This window comes from Nelumbo nucifera, chromosome 4 (genome assembly GCF_055504915.1).
Source record: "Nelumbo nucifera cultivar China Antique chromosome 4, China Antique-T2T, whole genome shotgun sequence".
Taxonomy (NCBI): Eukaryota; Viridiplantae; Streptophyta; class Magnoliopsida; order Proteales; family Nelumbonaceae; genus Nelumbo; species Nelumbo nucifera.
In genome coordinates, this window is record NC_142652.1 from 22,151,444 (window position 1) to 22,173,148 (window position 21,705).

The window sequence follows — 21,705 nt, forward strand, 5'->3', positions numbered from 1 at the left end:
GTCAATTCCTTTGTAACTAAATCTCAGATTAAATCAATCGAACATTGTCTGGAAAATACAAGATGGTATCGCCAAACTACTATCACATAACTCGTGATTACATCTATTTTATTGTGCTTAAAATGACAAAAATTAAAAATGTTTAAAAAATAATTACTCCTAACTTATAAATGCATATAACTATCAAATTTATTATATATATACTTGAAAATAAAATTTATTAAATATATAATTTTATATAATATATATATATATATATATATAATTAAACTATATTATATATAATATTTTAATAAGACTTAAAATTTTAATTGAATGGGCTAGAGTTAAATTCGTATATGATCCAATTATTGATTGCATGCAAATTTTTTTAAGATAATAGAATTGGGTTCAAATTAAAGTTCTAAACAAGACTGAACTCTGAATTCTAAACCATGGTTTCTGCCTTCAAATTAACCAAAAACACTAACGCAGTAGTGGCCTAACTGACCTATCTTTTTCACTTAATGGCACTTGACCTGCACATCTGAATTCTGAGAGACTGTCGACAAGCACCTTGCAATCAGAATAAAAAATAACATTGTCCAACTCAAAAGAAACTGCCAATTTCACGGCTTCAAGGAAAGTTTTAGCTTCTGAAATTAGGAAAGACCCCAGTTGGAAATAATTCAATATATTGACATAGGGCTCTTAATTAGGGGTGGCCACGAGTGGATCTTTTGACGAGTTATTTGAATTCAATTTGTGAAATTTCAGTTCGGTTTAAATTGAGTTTAAGTCTAATATATAGGCTTGTTTGCTAATTGAGTCAAGTTTGAGCTTATGGGTGGATTCGAGCTGAGTCGAGCCGAATAGTATAAGGCTCGATGTTTGAGCTTGAGCTCGATTTGAACCAGAATCTTGAACTCGAGTTCGGCTCGAGTCCAAAATTCATAAGTTCGAGCTCGATTTTGAGAAAAAATATTTTATAAAAATAAAAAATTATATATGTAAATATTTTTTATTTGATATTTAAAAAATTAAGAATTATAATAATTATATATATATTAAATATCAAATATATATATATGTATATATTCGAGCTCGGCTCAGTTTCAACCGAGCCGAGCCGAGCTCGAGCAACTCGTGAAAAGCTCGGCTTGTTGCCACCCCTATTTGAGCCTAATAAAACTCAGCTCATGAGGCTGATGAGCCAAATCAAGTTTTTACATACATATAATAACTAGTTTTTATAATTTATAATTTTTAAATATTAAATAAAAATATTTTTTATATGTACAATTTTTTATTTTTATAAAACATTTGGCTTAAAATCGAGTTTGAGCTTACGAGCTTTTGACTCGAGCTGGATACAAGCTCAAGTCTCTATCTCAAATTGAGCTCGAGCTCGAGCCTCATATTTTATTGACGAGCCAAGGTTAAATAATTAGATATTCGGCTCAGCTCGAATCTACCCCTATTCTCAAATGTCAAACATCAAACCGGTTGGAATCAGGTTGGTAATCATTAATTAGAAATTTCACACACATGTAATCAAGTTTCAAGCAAATATAATTAATGCACGAATAAAAAGTTGGTTATTAAAGAGTTGGTGGAATCAGTCTCAAACATTCTAGCATCTCTATTTGTTCATTAAAAAAAAAATTAATTCTCTCTCTCTCTCTTAGATATCCTATGGTCTGAATTGTTGCCCAATGAATGATTATTTCTCCATGTAAAGGGTTTAATGGTCCAACCATTGGCTCAAGAACGGGTTGAAAACATAGTCTAAAACATTGACCTCCTCACTTGTTAAGTAAGTGTACCCATTTTATCAAACAATTTGATAGGTTCAAATTGTGTTCCAAAAAGGAGAAAGAACCATAGGAAGGTTTTAAAACCGTTGTAAAAGGATCGACTCCATGGAAGCAGTTGTCAAGTCTCTAAAGTTCTGAGGAAGATGGTGATGGATGCATGTTGGTTGTAGAGAGAGAGAACCATGTAGGTGGGTCTAAGGTCTCCATTTGGCATGGGGCCCATATTTATTAGCACAATGCCAACTACCATGTACTTTTATAAACCTATTGTCTTATGGCTTGGCTTGACTTGACTTGTTATATTGGATTGGACCACCTCGGTTTGGTTTGGGTTTACGCTGAGCCAACCATGTTCATGGACTTTTATAAACCTATTGTCTTACAGCTGTTATTGATCTAGGCAGTCGAACTGTTTGGTCTAAAAATCGAACATGTCATTGGTCTGTTTTGCTCTGAATTGCTTTCTTTTTCTAAAAAAAAGGTTATAAAAGTCAAAAAAAAATATGGACCCAAACAATTAAACCATTCGACTTGAGCAGCAATTCACAGGTCACATTTAAAAGTAATTTAACTTAATACAAAAGAAAAATAAAAATATAACTAATTCAAAGAAGACACTGTTCATTGTCTTCTTTCTCCTAATCAACACAAAATAGTGGCAATGGGCCATCCATCTTCTCTCTCTCTCTCTCATTTTTATTCTCCTTCTTCCTTTCTTCCTTTTTCTTTCTCTCCTTCCTCCCTTCTCAGCCACTATTCGTTATCTTCTTTAGCCTTTCATTGAAAACAGTTCTTCCTCTCTCTTTTTTTTCTTTCTTCTCTTTCTTCTTTTTCTTTCCTTCTCTTTTCTTTCTCTCATTCCTTTCCTACTCTATCATTTCCACCAATTCCCTCTTCATCACCTCTTTCCTTCATCCCCTGCCTCGAGCTTGGTAGCGATTGCATCCATCAAAAGTGTTAGTGTCCAAGGATTCCATCAAAGACAATATTTGTGTGGTGAAGAATGCCATGCAAAACAAGATTATACAATATTCTATAAGAATTTTGGATTTTGTTTCCACAAATTTGGTTCTCACACCATCCTCACAATCCTTCCTACCGTGCATTGAAAACATCTTCCCATGAATGAAAATATACAGTTATAGTGTCGTTTTCAAATTTCAATGCATGGATGCAAGTGTTGTAAGGACAGCATGAGAAATCAATTTCATTCTACAAGTGTCATGTATCACAAGAGCTCACAAACCTTAGTGTTTTGCAATGCTGGTCAAGTTGAGATCACTTTGGGTTCTGAAGCTTGGCCTCGGTCAAAGTGGAGATTTTGCAAATTTATTGACTCCAAAACCGGAAAAGGGGAGGGGGAGGGGAGGGAGGGAAATTGTTAATAAATATTTTATAATTATTACTATTATCATGTCATGGTCAAATTATGACCCGGATGGTTGAACCGCTGGTGGCCAAATAAGGAGGCCCAATTCCATTATTGTGCACATACCTTTTTTGACAAAAGAAAGCCTAATTCCTACTTAGGGGAATTCTTATAAAAGAGACTTTTATGTAGCTCTAGATTTTTCACACTAGCTAAGACCCATGAAAAGACATGTCCACTCTCGCTCTGAATAGTAAATAGGTGTATTATACATATAATTTTGATTTTGTTTTTTATCAAAATTATATCAGATGTTAAATTATTCATGGATACAAAGAAAAAATTGTAAATTTTTCATAAAATTCCCTAATTAAGAAATCTCCCTCAACTTTTTGTTTCTCTCATCTCATATATTTATTGTATGAAACCAACCAAGTTTAACCTTAATATGTGAATAAATTATGTGCAGGACTTCAAACTGCGATGTTCTGTAAGGATGGTGACTGTTTGAAACCTACCAATTAATATTTCAGCGTTTGGCAGAACACAAACCTCAAACCAACTGATTGGTTAATGTTTATTAACTTGGCAAGGGAGCTCCTTCTGTTACCAAATGGGCATGCTAACGGTAAAGGGCGCCCTCATCATTATTCATAACAACACCTGGAACCCCATGCCATCTAGGGAAAGAACCACAGGACCCACCATCAGATGGGTCCCATGCATATATGCTCATTAGCAATATTTACATTATAAGTTGGAGGCAATCTGACTGTGAATAAGTTCTATACATCAAGATTATTATTATATATGCATGGTTGAAAACGGAATTTAATGGTGGCTCCAGACTCAAGATCCTGCCGGCTCGTGCGCCTTCCAAGTTCTTCCATCCTCCCTCACTCATTATATTAGGAGTAAGGACTTGTTTTTGTTCTGGAACCCTGCAGTTGGTGCGAGCCTCTCTCTCTCTCTCTCTTTCTCCTCGGTTTACATAAGTTCAAAGCACAGCCAGAAACAAGGAAATCTCACACGTAAGTTAATTTCAGAGCGAGGAAATGGAGTTGATAGTTAACATCGCAACGCTTTTTATTGGCCTTTCCATTTTGATAACACCCTCTGCTTCTCTCCAAACTCAGCAGAAGTCAGCTCATCAACAAGGTGAGTAACTCGCTCTCTCTCTCTCTCTCTCTGCTCTCTCTCTGATGCAATTTTATCTACAAGTTGAAACAGCTCATGATATCGGCCTTTCGCTTATTACTAGACTGCCAATCAGGAAGCTGCAATTATTCGAGAAGACCATGGTAAGAAAGCATTCCATATGCATTAATTATTCGTCATTTTTGTAGTGTAACTACAAACTCTTTTCTTGTATTACTACTGCTTCTATACTCCCCCACCCCAAGTTCTCTTTCACTAATCCTTGTATACTTCTCCGGCGTGCAGGTTCAAAGATATGAGGTGGAAGACTGCATTGCTGCAGACTATAAACAAAGTAGAGCCCTTTCAGGTGAGATATTATTATAATTACAAGTTCTTATACTGTTTATATAAAATCAACGACACAGCAGGAAGCCAACATATTTACACTTTGTCTTCAGGCCATACACCCTAATCCCAATTATATTATTCCAAACCATTATAGCTTAGACTAGCTAGCTTGGGAGCTATTATCTGAAGGTCAAAGGATGCATTACCATCATTGTATGCTAACCAAGCTTATGATCAGTTATTAAAAGAAAATTAGCGCTGATCTTAGATTACCCTTTTTAATTAATTTCTTGGGTTAATGCTTTCAACTGGTCGCACCTTAATTTTTTTGGCTTTTAATTTGCTCGTATTCGAAACTTCTATATTCTTCTTATTAATTTTGTTCTTTTTGGTTGGATTTATGTGCATCAAGGTGTAATAAACACTCCAAGCATGCGAGATGGAAGAGAAGGGACAAGACAGAGTTGGGTGGAAAGACCAGACACCTGGCAATATTTTACAATGGACTACGCCAAAGTGAGAAGACGGACGCCCATACATAACAAGGCCGTGTCTGTTACTGTTAGGCCATGAAGAAAGAAGTAGGGTCTTTAATTACTCTCTACTTCTGGTAACACTACCTACTTTTTTACATGAAGATGTTATCTCTATGATAAAGAAAGTGCTTTGTATTTACTCAAGGATGAAGCTAGCTAGTTCAGAGAAATGAAGAGTTGTCATCTTTTTGTTTTTTGAAGCCGTGTTGTGGCCGACATTACTTAGCAAAACAGTACTTGTTGCCACCAAGCTAGGTTGAGAGACAGAGAGAAGAGAGCTCCTTTTTGTGATTTCTAAGCTTTGAAAATTGCAAGTATAAAGGGATATCTCATCTCAAAACCCAAATTTTTCGTCCTCCAGTGTCAGCAAGTTACAAGAATCAAACACAATCAAATTACATAACAACATTACTTAGTAAACAAAACTATGTCTCGTTAAGGGAAAGAAAGGGGGAGGGGTTTGGAGTAAATTAATTTCACACTCACCAACCTCCTCGTACCGTACCTATTTATCTCACCTCATATTAGACTTATTCTGGGTTTGTTTAATGAAACCGAGGGTGGAAGTACAACGGAGAAGATCTTTGGGCTCTTTGGCTCTTGCTTCTTGGAATATATATACTACAATTCCCAAGTTAATTTGACCCGTCGACGGATTTGACTGTACTAATCCTAATCCTATTGAACTCGGAGAGAGCTATCCTTCCACCCGCAATCCGGTTCCCGATGTGGATTCACAAACACAAAGCAAATATGAGCATGTGAATTTTTGAAGTTAGGACATCTACTTTGGGTTTGGGTTTGTGGGATGCGAAATCCATTTCTACACTTCCAGTCTATAACTCATCAACAACCCCATTGTCATCCCGCGTACAGCCCACTGTATTAAAATAAGATCCCACTGCATGTTTGATTTGGACCAAGGATTCTGCATGCATACATACATGGCGAATTGGCAATGGATCAGGATTTGCCTTTGCCTGATTCAACTATAACTTGATGATGATCCTACTCAGTCTTAAATCTAAGCTAACTCAAGTCCTATTTCCGTCCTTTCGTTTATGTGGCTAGGGGCCCGGCTGGGATCAGGGAGCCAAACCAATCTATATCTCAATAACAATTAGTAAACCGTGAAACACATTTCATATTTCTAGACCAACTTATCCCAATTCCCACAGCTTTAAAATTATTTCGATCCTATAAATCATTTGATCTTCGTCAATTAGGAATTTTAGTAGGGTTACTGATTCATTTGCAGCGTGACATTGAGGGATGATCAAATTGTTTCACACCAATGAGGTTCCTTTCGATTTTCGGCAAGTTACTGCTACGCAGGTAAGAGTTTCCTAGGAAAGATTTATCCGGGTAAATGTATTTACCCATAATAATCCAATATTAAAAGAGGCATTTTTGTCCCATTCAAGTGTTGGCAATTCCTTCCCCCTCCCCTAGTGAAAACGTTATTTATCCACCTAGGAGGCTAGAAGCAGGAAAATAAACTTTCCCTGATATTTTGACCAATTTCCCCCTCTTAAAATCCAAAAAAAGAACACACACCCTGAGAGTGACGTGATGAGTGAGGACAAGCTAACCAACCCATTGGCTTCTAGAAGCAAAGGCTGGATTTAGGCATTTAGTCCGATCAATACCAACCCCATGCCCTGATGATATTTGATAAGTTGCATAGGTTTTACAACCCACTCTCTTACTCAAGTAACATGTTTGGCACATCCAGCATGAATCATCTCTTTGGAGGTGGGACTTGAGATACAAAACAAACCAGTTAGATTTTGTGAGAACCCCATGATAGTCCAACTTTGTACTAATCCGGCCTGATATGGCAACAATATATCCTTCAACCTAGGACATGATGGTGTTTGTCTCAACTACATAATGTGGAAGCCAAGTATGGACTTGGTTCCAGAGACTTTTTCTTTTTTTTTTTTTTTGTTCTCTCTTAGAAGCAGTCCCTACATCCGAAAGCATATATCATACATGCATCCTCCATGAGAAATATTAAGGCCAAGGAATGAGGAAACAATTCTATCTAATGCCGGTCTACAAATCCACATCTGGATCACTGCCACGCCCCATGGGCTGATATTTAACTTTAGAGAAAAACGAGAAGTAGGGGCCTCACCCTGGTCGGGCATAGAAAGTAGAAGGCCAAACCTTCGTCAAGAATCAACTATAAAGAAGCTTTGGTTGAGAGCCCGTTTGATACGGCTTCTGCATCGGGGGTGAGTTGTGATGATAGAGCCGTGGTGGTTGAGCACCCATGTTCTAGAGAAGCTACCTAGAGTAGCTTCTTATATTACAGTTGTGTTTCTCATGTTTGGAGCACAGTGCACGCTTTTTGGATTTTTACCAAACATAGCTTCTGGTGTTCCTATGTGAGGCCCGACTATGAACACCAGTAGCCACATCCTGAAAGCCCTCCCAAACAGGCACCGAGTTGTTTTTGTTGAGCTGCTTTGAAGAAACCACTAAAAGAAGCTTCATACAAAAGTCTTTTTTTTAGCTGAAATACAGCCAACTTGGGCTTTTCATGTTTTTTCATCGAACATTACAGACATTGCTTATAGGTTGTCTAAATAGGACCTACCTTACAAAGCCAAAAGCCACTGAATAACCCTCCCAAATAGGCTACTTCTTCGCTTCTAACATTCAAAGAGGGTCTTGTTGGAACGGGTGGCCATAGGCCCTCGATTTGGAATCCTCAACGTGTAGGAGAATCCACTGGCCATGTGAAAAGCCACACGTTGATGGAGTAGCTTAATGATATCATCTCTGTGAACACAATACAACACACACCAATTATAATTTTTGTTATATGTAATTATTTATTTTCTAGTAAAAAAAAAATCTGTTTTCTGTAAACTGTTTTTGACTTGTTCACAGGGTGGTTATTGGGTCTAAATTGGATCCATTTCAGCTTTTGACTAAGTCAGCAAGAGGATGTTTGGCTTGGAATGGGCTGAGTGATCATGTGGTTTAAAACCATGATCATTGAGACACTTGTCTCAATCCGAAGGGGTAGAACAAGATAAGTGTTGGTGAGTAAATCTTTTGCAACGGCTCTTATCTCCTTTTTCATAGGAGAGACGTTGTGGCAATTGCCTATAAAAGGGAATGTGCAGAAGTCACAAAGCTCTACCCAACAAAGTTATTCACTTTATTGGAAGGCTATCAAAACCTCCAACAAGGTTCTGCCCAATTCGGATTGTATCATCAGCTTTGTGAAGTCCAAGGTTGTGTTCAAGTGTTGTTGGATCCATCAAGAAGAAGTGGAGTTACTCTTTATTTGCAGCTTTTTATTTGTACTTTATTTTGTCCCTGTTCTGTTATAGTTTTTCATTGGTATCAGAGCTTTGTTACCTATGGTGTGCATGTACATGTGCTACACCATATCAGTCCTTTAAAGTAAAAGGGACTGTGAGCAAATAAAAAGAAAGAACAAAAGTGGTTCAGCAGCTTTCTTTTTAGACCCCAAAAATGGAGTCTTTTCTTTTTCACTACTCTTACACATTTGTCTTCCCAAAAGAAAATATTTGTTATCAATAAGAACAAAGCTTACTCTATTTGATTTACGACTCCAACATCCGGTCTACTGAAACGACATCAAGATTCGGTGAAAGCATAAAAGGTTTGAGATCTCTATTACAGAGATCTATCCAGGTATTTTCTAAACTTTTTCTTTACATTTAGGGTTTCAACCCTTTTTTGAGAAAACATTCAAGTAGTGTTTAATAATTTCTTTTTCTTTTCTTCCTGAATACTTGTTGCTTGGTATGATTGATATCTCTACCGAAGTCTATCCTGCGCTATTGTGTGCTAAGCATTTATTTTGTGCTTCTATAAATTTTCTTGGCTTTATCTTGGGTAAAATATTAATCTCATTCTTACAGAGCAAAATTTAAGAAAGCTGATTTCTTTTTTATGATTTTCAGTTAACTGTTAATCATAGTTAATCATAGTTAGATCTCACCAATTTTCTTGACTGAAAATAGCTGCTTGCTCATATTAGCTTACCATTACACTATAAATTTCATTTTATTTTTGCTTGCAGCCTCCTTGTTTATTCATAGACATAATGGTTGGATCTGCAATAGCAAATGAATTAAACAAAACTGAAAAACTTAACGGTAGTAATTTTCCTCTCTGGAAACGTAGGATGAGACTTATACTAGATCAAAAAGACGTTGAATACCATATTAGAACAAGATGTTCCCTCTGTTCCTGATGATGATGCATCATTGGTTGTTAGAAAAGCCTATAAGAAATACTTAAAAGATAATAAAACTGCCCGCTCTTGTTTGTTAACTTTTATGGAATCAAACATTGAAGTCTTGTTTGAAGAATATGGGAATGCTAAACAATTATTTGATGCAGTTAAGGAAGCTTATGGAAAGGTAACTGAATCTTATCTTCAAATGTTAATAGAAAAATATTATGCTTGTAAGATGAAAGATGGAGATTCAGTAATAGATCATATTAATAAGATGAATGTTATTGCAAAAGAATTAGTAGCAGTTGAGAATCCCATCCCCGAAAAGATTCAGGTGTCTACTATATTGCATAGTCTTCCAGACTCTTGGGATAATGTGGTTGTTGCCTTAAATCATTCTGGAAGAGACATTAATATGAAAAATCTACCAACTTTGCTAGGCCTGGAAGCTGAACGAAAGAGCAAAAAGGCTCAATCATCATCATTGATAGTTGCCACTAGTCCAATTGAAACTAATAAAACTACTAAAAAAATTGAGAACTATAAAAATAAAGGAAAGAAGTATCATAATAAATCTAATTTTTCAAAGAAGTTCAAGAAAACTAAAGGCAAATGTTTTATTTGTGGGAAACCAGGCCATACCAAATATAATTGTTATCAAAACAAGAAAAATAAAGATAACAATCATAATAAATCAACAAAGAAAGATATCATTTGTGTGGTTTCTGAATCATTACTTGCTGATATTGATTATGTTGATTAGTGCATTGATTCGGGTTCTTCTCGCCATGTATGCAAATCCAATGAACTATTTATGGAGATGAAGGAAATGAAGCCTAGCAAACATAGGATCTTCATAAGAAACAATACCTATTGTGATGTACTAGGTGTTGGGAAAGTGAAAATAGTCATCAATGAAAATAAAAATCTTATCTTAAATGATATAATGTATACACCTAGTGTTAGGCGGAATCTTTTGTCTGTACCCCTTTTGGATGAAAAGGGTTTTGAAGTTCGTTTTAGGGGAGGAAAAGTGTCAATTGGAAAACATGGGAGAGTCTTATTGTTTGGAACCAAGTCTGATGGTCTGTATCATTTATCTATTAATAAAGTGAATGTCTCTTCTGCTTATTTTGTTTGTGTATATAATGTGGATGAAAATGCCTATATATGGCACATGAGACTTTGCCATATTAATAAAGACAAAATGATGAGGATGTCTTCAAGTGGCTTAATACCTAAGATGGAAATTAATTTTAAATACTGTGAAGCATGTCTTAGTGAAAAATTATCCAAATTACCATTTAATAAAGGAAGAAAATCAAAAGAATTGTTAGATATTGTACACTCAGATGTTTGTGGTCCACTAAATGTCAAGACACACAAGGGAATAGAATACTTTGTGACCTTTATTGATGATAGCTCTAGATATGGATATGTTTATTTGATTAAAAGAAAATATGAAGTATTAGAAAAATTTAAAGAATACAAATTAGAGGTAGAAAACCAATTAGAAAGAAAAATAAAGATATTAAGAAGTGATAGAGGTGGTGAATATATATCTAATCTATTTAATGATTTTTGTATACAAAATGGGATAAAACATCAATTAACTATGAGTTATACTCCACAACAGAATGGAGTTGCTGAACGTAAGAATAGAACTCTACTTGACATGGTAAGGTCAATGTTATCATACTCCAATCTAGGAACACATTTCTGGGGTGAAGCATTAACTACAACAATTTATATTCTAAACAAAATACCAACTAAAGTGAATAAATTGACACCTCATGAAATCTCGACCGGTAGAAAACCATACCTATATAATATTAAAATTTTGGGTTCTAGTGCCTATGTTAGAACTCCTAGTCAACTAAGAAACAAACTAGATAACAAAAGCATAATATACACCTTTATAGGATATTCAGAAAACAACAAAGGTTACAAATTCATAAATCATAAATCTGATGGATCTATTGAATTCATAGAAAGTCGGGATGTTGTGTTCTTAGAAGACCAAATAAAAGATGAAAATGATAGTCTTGACTCAATTATTTGAAATAGAAAAGGAAGATATACAAAAAGAAACATATACAACAAAGAATGATACATTATGAAAAATTCAAAGAGAAATGTTTCCCTCTTCCAAATTGAAAGATTATTATACCTTCTTAAATGAAGAATCAATAGATGATCCAATAAGTTATTCGGAGGCTATGAAAGCACCCGAAAAAGAAAAATGGAAAAAAGTCATAAATGAAGAACTAAATTCAATAAATAAAAATCAAGTGTGGGAATTGGTAGATTTGCCTAGTAATAGAAGACCAATTGGAAGCAAATGGATCTTCAAAAAGAAATTAAAAGTAGATGGTTCTATAGAAAAATACAAAGCTAGGCTTGTAGCAAAGGGATATATACAAGTTGAAGGTATAGATTATGATGAAACTTACTCACTGGTAGCAAGATTTACTTCCATTAGAATTTTAATGTCCTTAGTTGCACATTTTGATTTAAAGTTATGTCAGATGGATGTAAAAACCGCTTTCTTAAATGAAAAGCTAAATAAAAAAATTTATATGACACAACCAGAATGATACATAAGAGAAGGGCAGGAAAATAAAGTATATAAATTGAACAAGTCTCTATATGGACTAAAACAATCCTCTAGGATGTGGTATTACACATTTCATAATTCCATCACAAAATTTGGGTTTATCCCAAATCCATTCGATCACTGTGTTTACTCAATGAATAGTGGGAGTTCTTTATTATACTCCTTATATGTTGATGATATTCTAATAGCTAGTAATAATATATCAATGATAAATGAAACAAAACATTGGTTAAGTACTAATTTTGAAATGAAAGACATGGGAGATGCTAGCTATGTACTTAGAATAAAAATAGAAAGAGACAGAAAATATAAGACATTATCTCTTTCACAAGAAAATTATTTACAAATGATACTTAAAAGGTTTAACATGATAGATTGTAATGGAATCGATACTCCTATTTGCAAAGGAACTAAAATGTCTAAGGACATATCACCTAGAAATGAAAGAGAAGTTACATGAAGAATATTCCTTATGCACAAGCAGTTGGTAGTTTAATATATGCAATGTTATGTACAAGACCTTATTTGTCTTATGTTGTTAGTCTTGTTAGTAGATACCAAAGTAATCTAGAAACTGCACATTGGTCAGCCATTAAAAGAATTCTAAGATATTTACAACAAACCAAGGATTATAGACTAACATACTCTTGTGATCAATTAGAATTGATGGGTTACTGTGATGCTGATTTTGCAGGAGACCCGGATGATAGAAAATCTACTACCGGGTTCATCTTCCTTTTGGGAGGAGGAGCCATTTCTTGGGCAAGCAAAAAGCAAGGCTGTGAAGCCAAATATACTATGGAAGCTGAATTCATAGCTTGCAGCACAACAGCATCAAAAGGAATTTGGATAAAAAGGTTCTTGGAAGAATTAAAAATACTAGGTGCACCTGAAGGAGCTATCAGAATGTTCAATGATAATGAAGCGGCCATCAAGACAATAAAAAATGGAGAAATTGGTCCAAAAGAAAAGCACATTGACTTGCAATACCGGTATCTTCATGATATCTACCAACGGAATGAGATCCTGGTAGAGCACGTGCCGATAAATGATATGGTTATTGATCCATTGACAAAGCCCATTGGGGTTAGTGATTTTAAAAGGCGCGTGGTGTCAATGGGATTGAGAAGCAACCAAACATCTCGGGCCTAACTGGCTAAGTGGGAGATGTTGGAACGGGTGGCCATAGGCCCTCGATTTGGAATCCTCAACGTGTAGGAGAATCCACTGGCCATGTGAAAAGCCACACGTTGATGGAGTAGCTTAATGATATCATCTCTGTGAACACAATACAACACACACCAATTATAATTTTTGTTATATGTTATTATTTATTTTCTAGTAAAAAAAAAATCTGTTTTCTGTAAACTGTTTTTGACTTGTTCACAGGGTGGTTATTGGGTCTAAATTGGATCCATTTCAGCTTTTGACTAAGTCAGCAAGAGGATGTTTGGCTTGGAATGGGCTGAGTGATCATGTGGTTTAAAACCATGATCATTGAGACACTTGTCTCAATCCGAAGGGGTAAAACAAGATAAGTGTTGGTGAGTAAATCTTTTGCAACGGCTCTTATCTCCTTTTTCATAGGAGAGACGTTGTGGCAATCGCCTATAAAAGGGAATGTGCAGAAGTCACAAAGCTCTACCCAACAAAGTTATTCACTTTATTGGAAGGCTATCAAAACCTCCAACAAGGTTCTGCCCAATTCGGATTGTATCATCAGCTTTGTGAAGTCCAAGGTTGTGTTCAAGTGTTGTTGGATCCATCAAGAAGAAGTGGAGTTACTTTTTATTTGCAGCTTTTTATTTGCACTTTATTTTGTCCCTATTCTGTTATAGTTTTTCAGGTCTTACAATTTGTTTCATCATTGACGAAAAATATGCTGGTGCCATCATGGTTTATAAATGCGCTTGATAAGGATGTATATGCAGAACCAAAGCAAATCTTCACTCTAGTTCAGTTTTGCAGATGTTTTTACACTGAATGGGAAGTAAATTTGTTTTTCCACTGTTTTTACATTCAAAATAGGAACAAAGTTTGTTTCCAAAAAATGGAAGCAAGCTTTGCAGTCAAAGTTGGTCAATGTAAAGGGAGGAAGACCATCCAAATCCCCACCAGTCCTTCAAATGGGAAACAAAGTGGGTCTGCAGTCTGCTCTAAACTTCTAGGTTCTAGCATTCACAGAAGAGTGGAAGAAGAGGACGGGGAGCATGATTTCCCAACAGAAGCCACCATGTCAAGGGTTATAAAACTGAACGTTTGTCTAGGATAGAAAGGATTGCTAAGATTAGTTCAATGAAGGCATGAAAGTAAGCACTACCACAGAGCGTTCAAATCCCCATCAGATTGTCACTTCCTTCAATATCCTCTTGTAACAAATAGTTCCCAAGGTTATAAATGGGTAGACCACTTATATGGTTTTAAATGAGTTAAGACTTTCCTTACAAACTTGTGCACAGTATTGATCATTGGGACCAAGGGACCAACATCCATATGAAGTAGAGATCTAAATTTCCTATCCATTTAACCAGCTCCAGAAAAGAAAATGCAAATTAGAGTAGTTGAATATACACATACAGAATTTACTACTCAGAGATCTTATTTCATCAATCATACGGCTGTAGTTTTGATAGTAAGATGCCAATGGGCCATCTAGAATTGGTAGTTCTCATTATAAAAATCTGATCTTCAGTGGGTGTTAAATAATGAGATTCCATTGTTTTGTGCATGTATGTGTGTTGGGGGAGGGGAGGGGAGGTATGGCCTGAGTTTTATTAGAGAGCCCTTGATTCAAAACCCATCTTTACAACTTCAGCAAATGACAAAACAGCAACCTTCTTGCATGCTAGCCTATTCATATCACAATTCTATATGAAAAAAAGTCACTATTTAACACCACAGTGAACTCATCTCATCAAAAAACAGTTTTGTTGTATAATAACTTAACTCTTGTTAGCTTACATATAAACTTAAATTAACACTTCCTAGATACCCAAAAATTGAGAAACTTGATATCATTTTATTACGGAGTACTCCATTAGAAAGCACAAGAAAAGGGGGCAAAGGGATCATTACTTTTCTTTGTTTTGTCAGCATTTAAGCTACAACTACAGAGTTGGTGATTGATGTATAACACTGCATAAAATGTCAGATACATGAACCAGAATATATGAAAATGTCAGATACATGAGAATAAAAACATCAAAGAAAAAAGCTTCCAAGATTACATTTCACACGTGTTATTTGGTTAGACAAAAAGCTGCTAGGAGCAAGATTACCTGTCCATTTACTGAAGTAGTTTTATCAAACAGAAAGTCATCCTTCCCTTAGATGTTGGATTGCAGTGTACATCTTCCGCCGAGTCCCAACAGCATTAATGCCCATCTCTTTGAGATCTTCAATTGTAAGTAAGGGCAGCACATCCTCATCCACCTCATGCATTTCAAATATATCAGAATACCTACCAAACCCTAGCTCCTCCAACCATCTTCTAACACTATTTACACCACTACTACCCATATCGTCATATCCACCACTTGATTTATGAGCCATACAGGGCCCATCATGAGAATACAAGGCACCATCTCCTCTACAAGCATCCCCTACCCAATGCTCATCAGAATCTCCCCTTGCCTGTGCATCGGAAATGGGTTCTAAGCAGTTATTCTCATGAGCTTCTTTGCTTGTATTTGAAGTATCACGGTCTGATGAATCCTTGAACCCCTCAACAGTGTAAACATCGTAACATGGATTTGATGCAGGACCAAACTCGAAGCCCCTAAACCCTCTTTCATTTCCATAACTCATGTCAGGACAAAACTTAGAACTCCAAGCTCTGCCAACAACACCATTGTTACCTCTGGTACTCCGCCCTCTCCTCTTCATGAGCCGGCCCTTGCGCTTTACTGTTCCAAAATCCAACATAGGTTTACCAGCATTAGTTTCACCCGTACTCGCAAATTCAGAAACCAATTTCGAAGAGTTAGGGTTCCTATTCTCTCTGCTGTGCTGCGTATCGGACGAAACCCTTGGAGATACACTAGGATCTGAAACTGTTAATCCGGATGACCTTGGCATAGAAAATCCATAAATGGGATTATTAAAATCAGTTTCTCTATAGTTATCCAGCTCATATTTCCATCTATTGTCTTCCAAACTTTCCTTAGCTTTGTGAGAAAAGCCACAAGCAAAAGCCGCAGGAACGTCCCCTATCTCTACCAATCTGACATTTGGGCGTCTCTGCCTCTTCGAGTCCATGCTAAGAACCAACATATCTCGGAAACACTATCAGCTAAAACATGAACCAAACCCTAAAAACCATTAAAAAAAAAAAAAAACCACCAAAACAAAATACTAATCAGTCAGTAAAAAAAGAAAGTAAACCCACAAGCCAATCAGAAAGCCGAGATTCAGGAAATCCTTAAATCACCCAAACCAACCCAAAATTGATGGAACTAACATCACCCGCCTCTCGGAGGCGTAAACAAAAGATAACCCAGATAAGTACAAAATTCATCCTCTAAATTCAACGATTGCTAACAAAACGAAAACAATAAAAAGGGAATGCTTGTAAAGAGCATAAGAGTGAGAAGTGCACCTTATGAGACGGTTTCACACTCGCACTGTTCGATGACTTGTCCCAACCCCCAATGTGGAAAAGCTTACGATGGTTGCCTTGCTTACACCCACACATATAGATACATATAGAGGAACGAAACGAAAAGGAGGAAAACTGCGGAGTTTTTACCTTGTGGTGGCCATCTGGTTTGAGGGTCGAGGGTCGAAGCTGTTGTGACTGGAGTCAATGGAGACTGATTATCATTATATATTATCCTTTTCAAATTTAAAGTGCAGAAAGGAATGAGTAGGATTGTTAAGGTGTAACAACTAACAAGCAACAACAAGTCAACAACAACTAAAGCCCGATAACCCCACCCCCATTCATGTTACTCAAGTGGCCCACCTTTGCTTTACAGCATTTCAGAGTTCTGACGTTTTATTAATTTGTTTCTACAGCATTCCTCCAGTCCCCATATGATTCTAGATCCCTCGCCTCATTCTTTTACGTTTAAAACAAAGACACAATGGCAAAAAAAGAATCTCTCTTTTTCCCATTTAAGATACTTCGGAGGTGAACAGCAGATAAAGGACAGCGATGCGTGTTGTTAAACATACTTTCTGCACCTGACACGTGGAATTTGCTCTTCAATTCTAGGGGTGGCTGGCCAATTGCATTAGGAGTTAGGACTTGGGCTTGAAAATTCCAAGCCCATTGACATCACATTGTACCATCTAAAAATGGGTTTTGTCGCCAGACCAGAATCTTCTTCTGATACCGGGAGTTCCCTTGCTTTTCAAAAACCACTGGCCGATCATGGTGTCAATTCAGAAGGGATAACGATTAGTATTTACCTAATATTTAATATTAGGAATTTAGGATTGGGAGTAATGTATTGGAGATAGCCAGATAGGTCTAAGGGTAGGTGTAATAACGTATTGAATCATTGACTTGGTAATGCTTTCAGCTCCAGTTTTCTTAAAACCCGCATATATCAATTAAAAAATAAAAATCATTGACTTGGTTATGTATACATGGATCCCGGCGGTTTAACTGTTAAAGTTTTCATACGCCCGGATTAGAGTGATCTTTTTATAGCTGACTTTTGGAGATCTATATTTCGTTTTTTAGCCCAAAGAACTCTTTTTTGCTTCAAATTTCAATTTTTTTATTTATAAAAATCTAAAATTATAATAATAATAATAATAATAATAATAATAATAATATATAAATTAGACCTAGTATGAACCACATATAGGTATTTGGCTTATGTCCATGGTCTAACCTATTTAACCTGCAGGCAAAAATGGTTCAGCGCCCGCGTTAATTTTTAAAACTCTACATGACAGTTCATAAAAATGAAAAACCCTAGTTTTGATTGTTTATTAGGCATGACCCCGTACTAAGTACGGGCCCATTAATATAAATAGAAAAACTTTCTGATAGGTACTTGTATTTTAGGTTGAGTGCCAATTTAGTATCCGAACTTTAAAATACGATAATTTAATACATGAATTTTCATTTTACAACAATTTAGTGCCCAACCTTAACTCACCGTCAGTTTGAACCATTACGTGATATCAGGTGCGGGCTAAAAATTTCCGTAATACCAAAACTAACATTTATGAAAACTCTGACCGTTCCATCCCTTTCTCTTCATTCCGAACGCTCTTCACATGAATTTGCCATTAAAACCCTATCTCGTTGAGCGGTTGAGCCCTAGATCTTGATCGTTCAAATGGTCCAGCTCCAACGATGGCGTCACTAGTGGGCTCTTCTTGTACGTATCTAGATATATACATGTGCCATGCATAAATCTTTCTTCCTCTGAAACCCTGCACTGTATCCCTTTCGATGTCATCAATGGCATCTACCTCTACACAGCTCTCCCTCTCAAGGCCCTCCCACTTCCCTTCCTTCAATTCACTAAAACCCCATTACCAAATCTCGCTCCCCCTCTCGACAAACCACCAGAAATCCAGTTCCTTTTGTCCTCTCTACATCGCAAACAGCGTCTTAGATAGGAAGCCAAAACACTCCATCGCCGCTGCCCCTGCCACTGCCACTGCCTTCACCACTGCTACCATCACCACCTCACCCTCCTCTTCATCAACTTTCGTTCCTCGATTCACCCCCGATGAACCCAAAAAAGGTGCTGATGTGCTCATCGAAGTTCTCGAACAGGAAGGTGTAACCAACTAACCACTCTCTTTGCCTACCCAGGTGGAGAGTCCATGGAAATACACCAAGCCCTCACCTGCTCCTTCATAATCTGCAATGTTTTCCCCAGACACGAACAAGGTGGCATCTTTGCTGCAAAAGGGTTACGCTCGTGTGTTGAGGCCTTCCGAGAGTCTGCGTTGCCACCTCGGGTCCCGGTGCCACCTGATGGAGCACGAACTGGATGCTCCCTTCTCGAGGATGGCCTAAAGCTTCATTGTGTGATGAGCTGGTTGTTCTGCAAAACAATGAACTCAGAGAACTAAGGGTGGCTAACCCAACGAGGCCGCTCCAATGCTTAAGTTAATATTCTTGCGGGAGACTACTAGCTGAAAATGAGCTAGAGTGTTAGTGTGCAAATGATATTATGCGTACCTGGGCCCCGAAGGGGTTGCTGCCGTGAACCTTATGGAATAGTTCCAGGATCTTCGACCTAGATGGATGAGGTCGGTTCCCGTTTTATCCGGAGGGTATCGTGAGTTTATGATCCTTATCGTTATCGCCCGATCCGGACGGAGAGAGGATAAGGCCTACCATCGTGTGGCGTAATCCCATGGGGTTCGGAATTGCCTAGGGACAATTACGTGTCACTTTGGCTCCTATGTCACGAACTAGTTGGAACGCCGAGGTGACCTGATTCCAAAGTGGCTACATATCGAGGTAGCTTTGCGCCGAGGTGATAGAAAAGTGGGTTTTAACTTTCAAGCAACCTAGATTGTTTGAAAAAGTGGTGTCGTACATTAGTCACCTCTCGAGTTTGCACTTCCTAGTGACGATGCTGGTTGACTCGGTTGCAGGGAATGGGATTAGAGGAGGAACAAAGGAAAGGAGGGAAGAAGAGAGTGGGAGGTAGAGAAAAATGGGAGAAGAGAGAAAGAGAGAGAGAGAGAGAGGAAGGAGAATGTGTGTGAGAGAGAGCAAATGAAATTGTCAAAGATTTTTTTCCTTTTCCGACAATGATCTCTAATGAAAGTCATTTTTTTTCTTTTTTGGGATGATCAAAGTATTTATGGGCTAGTTAAGTTTTAAGAGAAAACGATAAGAAAAAAAAAATAAAAAAAGTTTAGTGGAGTATTTTGATAATTTAGCACCCTCTGCCATTTGACTTATCAACCGAGGGAATTTTTATGGCAATGTAAAAATTCAGGGGTTCTTTTGTCCCAAATTAAAGTTAAGGGGTCTTTGTCACTGATCTATAATATAAGGGGGTTTTTGTAATTCACCAATCAAATAAAATAAAATCTAAACAAAAGTAAATCATAATCTACTCTATTTGGGTTATGCCGGTGCGGGCCGTGCCACTCTCCTCGATGAAAATTTTGAGGGTCGGCCCGCCATGGCCCACGACCCAAGCCCATGCGGGGCCCGTGCTATTTATTTAAAAAATTAATAAAAAACTTAAAATTTTAATTTTATATGAACTTTATGCATACAATTGCTTATATATACAATAATTAAATAAATTAGTATAATAAAATAAAATATTTATTTTATTAATATATTATATACTACATATTATTATATAATTATAATTTATATAATATTACATAAATATATATAATATATATATATATAATATATGGGTCGTGGGCGACACGACTCGCTTGGTTGTACCGTGTTGTGCCGGCCTGTGGACCTAAAACCCTAGGCCCAGCACGGCTCGCATGATCGTGCCAGGCCACGGGCGGCACGACCCGATTCACCTCTAAGCTTGGGGGGGGGTCTTGGGTTGGGGGGATGGGCTAACCGACTAACCCCCATTCTATAGCCCCATGGAGTAAAAAAAGAAAAAGCCCAATTTGTCTCCATAACCCCATCCAGTTTGTTACTCACCGTTATAACGACCATTGATAGCTATACCGTTATATCACAAGGCCAAGGCAAGTCCACGTAGAGTCAAGGTTTTCAAGACTTTAATATAGAGGTGTAAATCTGCCCATCCAGTTTTTTGGGGAGTTTTTTTTACAGAAATATCATCCAATAAGTATAAACAACTATATAGCGAGGTATTTATGTATTTTGGTTTTGGGGGAGAAAGAATGGCACAAATGCCCCCCATCAACTATGTAACGACCTAATTTGGGGGCATTTAGGGTAAAGTGATAAATATTTTACAATGATCAAAATACCCTTTCCAATAACTAAAAAACAACTATTTTAAAGCATTTGGGCAATTGAATTATTTTCAATTCCTATAAATAGCCCTATCCAATTCTCGCCACCATGGCATGTGAGATGTGCATTTGTTTTAAAGATTTGCTGGATGCTAAAGATAGATTACAAGACAAAGGAGGGCATGACACTACACCTTATGTTTCACCTGAAGCAGATGATCAAAGTTAAGAACAATAGGAGAAAATGATGAAATCAATATTTTTTGTACATAGCATTTTTTTCAAATTATTTTAAATTTTGTTTAAATTTTATTTGATTTATTTGATATTTTTAATAACATAATTTTTATTTTCAATTTATAACTATATTGTATTTTTTATGTTTTATTTATTTATTCTATTTTCCAATTTTCATATTTCATCCAACCATTGTATGCTTAATATCATTCAAATTTAAATGAAATAAAATTCATATTTTTTCCAATTTATTATTCACTTTGAGTCTTTGTCTCTTTGACTTCTTATTTGGTTAAATATTTTTTATTTAATTTCTTATTTTTCGAATAGTTTCTAAAGGAAAATTAAATATTTTAGTTTTACTTACTAAAAAAATAAATAAATAAAAAATGTAAAAAAACAAAAAAAATTGACCCGATTAAGCCTTTGCCCAAGGCCTGGCCTATGGCCCAATCCAATATGATCTGCAGCCCGCTCGACCCAGGCTTACAATATATCACGGTGCAACACGAACCCGCACAGGCTTGAGCCGTGGGCCATAT

The 21,705-nt window shown here is 36.6% G+C and overlaps 2 protein-coding genes across 4 annotated transcripts; one reads left to right on the forward strand and one right to left on the reverse strand.

The window, feature by feature from the left end:
- Positions 1 to 4,199: 4,199 nt before the first annotated feature.
- On the forward strand, positions 4,200 to 5,495 carry LOC148792080 (uncharacterized). The gene is made up of 3 exons (XM_088903719.1): positions 4,200 to 4,323; positions 4,396 to 4,485; positions 5,066 to 5,495. The coding sequence occupies exons 1-3, from the start codon at positions 4,221 to 4,223 to the stop codon at positions 5,224 to 5,226; spliced, it is 354 nt and encodes a 117-aa protein (XP_088759845.1). The 5' UTR covers positions 4,200 to 4,220; the 3' UTR covers positions 5,227 to 5,495.
- A 4,171-nt stretch (positions 5,496 to 9,666) lies between these two features.
- Positions 9,667 to 16,910, reverse strand: LOC104597865 (uncharacterized). Of its 3 annotated transcripts, none has more exons than XM_010259618.3 (3): positions 16,632 to 16,910; positions 15,313 to 16,344; positions 9,667 to 9,866 (listed from the first exon to the last, which is right to left on the reverse strand). In XM_010259618.3, exon 2 carries the CDS (start codon positions 16,304 to 16,306, stop codon positions 15,350 to 15,352), a length of 957 nt encoding a protein of 318 aa, XP_010257920.1. In that variant the 5' UTR covers positions 16,307 to 16,344; positions 16,632 to 16,910; the 3' UTR covers positions 9,667 to 9,866; positions 15,313 to 15,349. The 3 variants fall into 3 exon arrangements, with proteins under 3 accessions (XP_010257920.1, XP_010257921.1, XP_088758508.1); XM_010259619.3 differs by lacking the exon at positions 9,667 to 9,866 and adding an exon at positions 13,193 to 13,312; XM_088902382.1 differs by lacking the exons at positions 9,667 to 9,866; positions 16,632 to 16,910 and adding an exon at positions 16,474 to 16,599 and having other exon boundaries at positions 15,157 to 16,344.
- Between the last annotated feature and the right edge of the window lie 4,795 nt (positions 16,911 to 21,705).

Coding starts and splice junctions, on each gene's coding strand:
- LOC104597865 (XM_010259618.3), bottom strand. CDS start 16,306: ATGTTGGTTCTTAGCATGGACTCGAAGAGGCAGAGACGCCCAAATGTC.
- LOC148792080 (XM_088903719.1), top strand. CDS start 4,221: ATGGAGTTGATAGTTAACATCGCAACGCTTTTTATTGGCCTTTCCATT. Junction 4,324..4,395: donor GAAGTCAGCTCATCAACAAG/GTGAGTAACTCG, acceptor AAGTTGAAACAG/CTCATGATATCGGCCTTTCG. Junction 4,486..5,065: donor GGTAAGAAAGCATTCCATAT/GCATTAATTATT, acceptor ATGTGCATCAAG/GTGTAATAAACACTCCAAGC.